The sequence below is a fragment of the Monopterus albus genome, unplaced genomic scaffold, assembly GCF_001952655.1.
Source record: "Monopterus albus unplaced genomic scaffold, M_albus_1.0 scaffold362.1, whole genome shotgun sequence".
Classification (NCBI taxonomy): Eukaryota; Metazoa; Chordata; class Actinopteri; order Synbranchiformes; family Synbranchidae; genus Monopterus; species Monopterus albus.
Window position 1 is genome coordinate 345,603 of NW_018128242.1, and position 7,222 is coordinate 352,824.

Consider the following 7,222-nt stretch of genomic DNA (forward strand, 5'->3'; position numbering starts at 1 on the left):
AACCGCTCCACCTCCAGGATCTTGGCGGTGATCGGAACAGACAGGAAGACTCTGGCCTCAGGCTCCTTGAAACCCACTGTGTGGTAGATTGCTGTGAAAGGCAAACAGTCCGCTGCAGAAAAATACACACACAGAGACAAACGCAAGACATCACACTAAGCCAAAGACAATGCTGCGAAGGCAGATGAGGACCAAGCTGACAGAGTGCACACACCGAAGGCACTAGTGTCCGTCATGTCGTACTCTCCCTCTCCCAGGTCCAGCTCACGGGTGTCCAGTTTCTCCATGATGCCGGTCATATCATTGGCAACTAGATGCAGGGTGCTGGAGGTAGGGTCTGATTGATGCAACATGGCTAGCATTCACTCTGGAGCCCAAGGCTCACCTGGAAGACAGGTAAGGAAGGGAAGGGGGTGTTATGTCAAAAAAACCTGAATCACATCCTTTCCGACTTTTATCCAGGCCCGAGTGGTGGCACAGGACGGCCAGAGTGTTGCACTAATAAGTCAGCTCAGGGTTTCATTTGCTCATTTACTACTGCATAACAAGCTATATCACAGATCCTGGAAACCAGTGTGGGTTCCTACACAAATCTACTGGATGTTTTCACCTTTCTGGTGAAATAAAGACAAGTGTGGGTATTTAATCTGTCTTTGACTGCTCTTTAAAATGGCTAGGCCTATTGGAAAAAGGGAAATTTACTTAATGTACCTTTGCTGCCGCACCTTAGAAAGAGCAGAATTAGAGGTGGGTGACAGTGTCTTCAAATAATAAAGACACTTTCCCCAAAGAAAGTTGGTTAATTGAGATTAAAAGTACGACATGAACAATCAATCATATTCTAGGCAGAATTGGATCCTGACTTATTATAAATACACTGTAGTTACCACAGTAACAACAGGTCAGTCAGTCTGTCAAACACCTTTCATACTTAGCAATGCAAATCAAGGTGCTCAACTGACGACAGACAGTATATGTGGGCACAATGCAGCCAAACCAGTAACACACAAACAACCATAAGTAACAACTGTGGAACCCACTGCCTCGGTCATGAAAAGCGTAGCCTTTGCTGCATGATGCAGCTCCGTTTATTCTTTTCTTTATTAATCTCAAAGGAAGTTGGTTTGCAGGAGGCACATGACCACATTCATACAGTACACAACTCAACAGACATCTGATCCAACAGCTCAGCACATGTCAGTGTATTAATGTCTTACATTACTCAGATACAGATTACACTGCACATAAAACACACACACAGCCTGTAGTATGCAAACCATCCAGTCACTGTGCGGCCTGTGGTGCAGTGAAACCGCAGGATGAAATGTGTGTGAAAATGTCTTAAGGTGTGTCTACAGGCAGGTAAAAATAGCTGCTGGTGGAACCGGTGAAACAACGTGGTGAAAACCAAGGAGAGAGGGAGAAGGAAAGGATCGACCGAAGTGACAGACCCTGAGCAGAGACCTGAGATGGCGCTGATTAAAACAATGCTCATATTCCTGCTCTGAGTCCCTGCAGAAAGTAGCAGACACACAAACTGGCACACTCTCAGACACATGCCTTTTGTCTGTCAGACAATTGTGTTATCCTCACTAAAAACCACACAGAGACGCAAATTCTTAACTACAGGTGAAACCTGTGAGCTGGTTTACTGCTCACTTGTTACCAGTCAATAACTTTTTAATAACTTTTAAGGTGGAATTTAAGGACAAACTGGGTTGTTTTGGGACACAACTATCCTACAAAGACCCTGGTGTGGCCTGATCTTAGTGTTTATAGTCAGGTAGTTAGTTCAGTGGTTCCCAACCTGGGGTCTGGACCTTTCCAAGAGTCAGTATGTAAATGTGAGGGGGGGTCACAAGATGAAACACACATTTATGTAGTAACTTGGACTTTTTGACCAACACTGGACACTGTTCTCTTGAACAGTTAGTGAAATGAAGCTGGGACATTCCGAGGGCAAATGTCTCTTTGATGAGCAACAGGACAAGGGACGGACGCACTGTTCCGTGAAAGAGGTCACAGGCAAAAAGGTTGGAACAACAATGTGTTGTATTGTTACACTGGTGCCTCCACTGCCTCCCACACACGGGTCACCTCATCGACAACCTCTGGGCGTGTTTCAGCCGCTTGTAGCCACGTTGCACTGTCACCACTTCACAGTCGCTGAGGAATAAATCCCATCTCTGTGCAATATAATGATCATATTTATATGTGTAAATGCTCTTTTGCCTCATCTGATTTTTATACTCCCCTATGTCAGGCCTGCTTAGACACCACAACTGTACACAGCTACTCTTTAGCCTGTGTACTTGGGTTCACATACTGCGGCTGCATATGAGTGTTTATATTTAGGATCTGCAGGTTATCACAACCAACAGTCACGCGTCCTCTAGGAAGGGATCAGTCAGTGATGTAGTACTGTATTGAACTGGACAGTCTGCACTAGGAGGAGGCTGGGTGGATAGCTAGGTACATAAAACACAGCTCCAGCATGTGACCTAGTGTTGCACGATATACCGGTATGTTTCTGAACCTAACCAAGTCGTTTTGTGTGGTAAAACGCAATAAAACTGTGATGATTTTATCACAACCATGTGCCCATGACTGTTTCCGTGACGACCAAGGTTTGTAAAGCCCATTAGGGATGTAGCAATACCAAAATCTCATGGTATGATATTGCCACCACTGTACCTACCCAACCACTGGTGGTAGATACGGTCACGGTCCCATGACAACATTGAGAAATTTTTCTATTGCGATATTGTGAAATCCCTATTGGCTGTGCATCCTATGTTGTCATTAATATCTTACAATTCCACATGGCAACAAAGGAGCACTATGTCAGGAGATGTCCCTGTGTGTCATATTAGAGGGAAGGGACAATCGACACGTGACTCGTACAGGTCGGAGGACTCGCTGGCTGTAGAGAACCTGAGCATCACCACAATCATTTGTCACTGACATTTTGTGCACACAACAAATACATCCATCCATCCATGCATCCATCTTCCTCCGCTTATCCGGAACCGGGTCATGGGGGCAGCAGTCTAAGCAAAGATGCACAGACTTCCCTCTCCCTAGACACTTCCTCCAGCTCCTCCTGGGGAATGCCGGGAGACGTAGTCCCTCCAGCATGTCCTGGGTCTTCCCTGAGGGCTCCTCCTGGTGGGACATGCCCGGAACACCTCCCTAGGAAGGCACCCAGGAGGCATCTGAAACAGATGCCCGAACCACCACAGCGGTTCTACTCTGATGACAAATACACTTGAATGATAAATAATAATCATGAATAATATTTGATAAACTGGTGATATGTAACTCTTCTTATACTCTTATGGCTGTCAGATTGATTGAGAGGAGTAAAAAGTACAATATTCTCTCTCTTTTAGCTCTGTTTTTGGTCTCCACCACCTCCTGAGGAAAATATCTGACTCTTTAGTTATTAAATCCTCTACTGTGCTCACCAGTTGCTCTCTAACTGTGCCAGTCTGGCAACTAAAAGTGATCCCTTTGCTCATCTAAACCACAGATTGTTTAAGGACATAATCTAAATCGTAAGAAGAAAATGGGCTTCAAGGTTCCTTATTAATTTTGGACATTGCAGAAAATATTTTAAGATGATTAATGCAGACTGTAGTTTGTGTGCATGTGTGTGTTCGTGCATTATTTCAGGCCAGGAAGCACTCACATTAATTGTGTACAGTGTAGATCATCAGCTCCCTCCCGCTGCATTGCTCGCCAGCCAGGTGGCAGGCTCTCACACACAAAACCAATTCAACCAAGTGGATTCCCACACAAACCCCCTTCCTTACTCTTCTCTTTACCTTCTGTAACTTCTCTCTCACACACACACACACACACTGAGGTATGTTTCAATATTTCAATCCCCCTTCCTCTTAGTTTTCCAATAATCAATGGCAACTCTATTAAGTTGTTCATTTTAAGTAATTACAAGATATAAACTAGATATTTACTGGCTGCTGCTTCTTGTTACTACTTACTAGGAAATTTAGGAATTTCACGAGGTTTGTTTCAGAAGTTGTTTGTCGTTGCTGTGGGAGGGTGTTGATGAGAGAGATGCTGCTGATCCGACACCAAGTCCATGTAAACAATTACACGTAGGCACACAAAACAACATGTGAAAGCAGCTTATAAACCATGACAAATCAAAAAAAATACACTACACATGTTCTGATCGGTCATGCTACAGGCAGGTCACTCACCAACAGAGTTTAGTGGCAGGTCGTACTTCCAGCTCCTGCTACTTCATACTTGGCCTGTCACTATATTTCAGAGTCAGATGAATCAAACCAAATCCAGTAGAACCATCAGACTCTATGGATCCTGGTGGGAAATCCACCAGCTACCCAGCAGAATGGAAAGTACTTCACAGTATAAGTATATAAGGTAGTTACCATCAGCTCCACCTTTACCAGCTGCAGCATTAACATGATGAACACAGAAACATCAATTATAATCCAGTAATATGATACACATTAATGTGAAATGTATGATTCTGCAGGATGAGTACTGTTGGTACTTCAAGTACTGTATATTTTGATGCTGATACTAAGTAACATTTTGAATGCAGAACTTGTAACGGAGTATTTCTACACTACAGTATTTGTACTTTTACTTAAGTAAATATTCTCTAGTACTTCTTCCACTTTAGAGGTATGCTATATTGTATTAGATGCTTCCTTGGGTCCTGATTGTAAAAATATATTTCAATTTATGATTAAAGTTACAAAGACTGTGCAAATGTTTTGGCCCCACTCTTACTCGAACCTCCTCTGGGAGGGTCAAAGCTTTGACTGGGGGAGGTCAGACTATCTGGGGGGTCAGACCTTCAAAACACTACTGTAATTTGCACCTTGAACACCGCCAACAGTAGCCACTATTGGATGATGGCGGACGTGTCTCATTAGTTCACCAGAGGTACTGTTCATTTTTCCACTGTAGAATCTCTCAGTCACAGCCTTATTGAATTAATTAGAACCCACAGGTAGTCTAATAATTCAACTGCAACCTACAGTCAACCTTTACTCTAACCAACTTTAGTCACAATCTGATGAATCCGCCAATTTGTTTCTTAATCTCCGGCTATAAAATGTGAGAAAATAGTGATGCCCACTGTAATTTATGTCACAGGCCTCATTTAGTCTGAGCATCTGTCGAAATTTCAGACATTTACCATCACATGATTCACAGAAAAGTGTTAAACACTCAGAAGCTGTAATCATCAAACATCTGGATTTCTGGCTTAAAATGGTTGAAACAATAATTCACTTATCAAACTGTTTGCCAATTAATCTCCTGTTGATCAATTAATCAGCTGACCTTGGCGGTTCTACTTTGGGATCTTTTGACACTTCACAGTCTGGAACTGATCCAACTTTACTGTGGTTTGTTGCAGCTTTGACAGCAACTCTCACACACACAGAGCCAAACTGGAAATCACCACTGCACACGCGCGCGCGCACAAACACACATCAGATAACACGTCTCCAGTGTCAACATCCACTGACCTGAGCCCGCTGAGGCTGAGGAGAGCCCATCGCCATCACCATGAGGTTTTCACTTCCCTAAACTGTTTCTCCCAAAACAATCTCACCCAAAGCAAAACAAGAAGCTGCTGCTCTCCTCCCCTGCAGCGTCTTGTCTCCTCACACAAACACACACACACTCCTCGTCTCTACAAGGACACACTTATACACACTGGAGCCCGGACAGACTGCTGTCAGGCTGTGAGCAGACTGCTGCAGTGACACAAACACGCACACAGAGGAGGGGAGGGTTTAGCTGGGCGGGACACTGCAAGGAGGGAGCGTTTGCCATTGGCTGGGAACCTGGAGACGGCCAATGAAAGAGGGACTTCCTGTTCGAGGCACCTGTCTGCATTAAAGAGGAAACTAGTCCAGGCTTTACCATGAGGATAAAGTTGTTAATCAGTATGAGACTCAGGGTTTTGAAAAACATCCACTGACTTTTCAGTTCGGTGTAGAGCTGCAACAATTAGTCGATCCACAGATCAGTCAGGACGACCTACAGCCACACACTCATTTATCATATACTGCATTTTGGATGCATTAACCGGTATTGCTTTTCTGAATATATGCATTTGGTCTTGTGCTTCTAGTTCCCCTGCTTGTTTAAAGACAATCTGACTAGTTTTGTATTTTAAACTCTTACGGAGGCACATGTGCCGACATGTCAGCAGTCTGGCTGTCATTCACTCTCCTACCTTTTGCAAGTTTTCTTGATTGTCAGCAGTTTAATAAAGTAGGCAATCAACAGGAAATAAATTAAAAGGTATTTATGTAACTTTTCAAGCAAAAATATCAAACGTACCCTCATTCTAGCTTCTAACATGTGACAGTAAACCTGAATTATCTTTGTGCTCTCAAGTGTTAGTCAAACAAAACAAGGGGCAGTTTTCACTATTTCCTGGAATTTCAAGGACAAAACCTTTGAAGACAAAAAAAAGGGCAGATTAATCAATAATGAAAACAACTGTTAGAGCACTTCACAGCCCAAAATCAGCACAACAGTGCACAATGATCAAATGTATCGTTTCACTCCAGAGAATTGATTTTGGCCTGTTTTGCAAATCTACCGGTCACTCAAACTTGAAAAGCAACTATTAAAAAAATAGTTTCATGTTTTGGGAAATACATGAGAAGAGTGACACCAAGCTCAAGTCTGTGCAGCAGCTGCAGGTAAGAGACTGGAGCAGGTTAGCTTAGCATAACTGGGAGAAACAGTTGGAACAAATCTGACTCTGACAAATGGTAACACCTCAGAATTAAAAAATTCCAAGTGTGAAGAGTTGTGGGTTTCGGTGGCAGACTCTTTCTTGGCCAGGAGCAGTCTGCTTCTCTTTGGGTGACACTTTGATCCAAGCGACGTACAAATGAGGTCCAGTCCAAGCCAAACCTGGCCAAGGAGAAGTCTTCAACAGAGCCTCAACACTCAGACACAAGGTCAGAGGAACATGAAGCAGCATGAGGAGACACTTAGTTAGAATGGAGATCCATCAAGAGAGTAAGAACTCATGCAAAGGTATGTTTTCACTCAAAACAATTACAAAAAGACAAAAACAATGACCAATAAAGTGACACAAAGGAGTGCATAGAAACACACAACTATCTAAATGAGATGCAAAACTACAAACCCGATTTCAAAAAAGTTGGGACACTGTACAAAATGTGAATAAAAA

The 7,222-nt window shown here is 43.2% G+C and overlaps 1 protein-coding gene across 1 annotated transcript in view; it reads right to left on the reverse strand.

Moving 5' to 3' along the window:
* Positions 1–7,222, reverse strand: part of pld1b (phospholipase D1b) — a 44,206-nt gene that overhangs the window by 27,817 nt on the left and 9,167 nt on the right. Inside the window, 3 exon segments of the mRNA XM_020585370.1 lie at positions 1–2; positions 4–112; positions 215–385. The exon segment at positions 1–2 is cut by the window's left edge and continues 47 nt beyond it. Of these exon segments, the coding sequence (XP_020441026.1) occupies positions 1–2; positions 4–112; positions 215–362 (259 nt within the window). The 5' untranslated portion in view covers positions 363–385.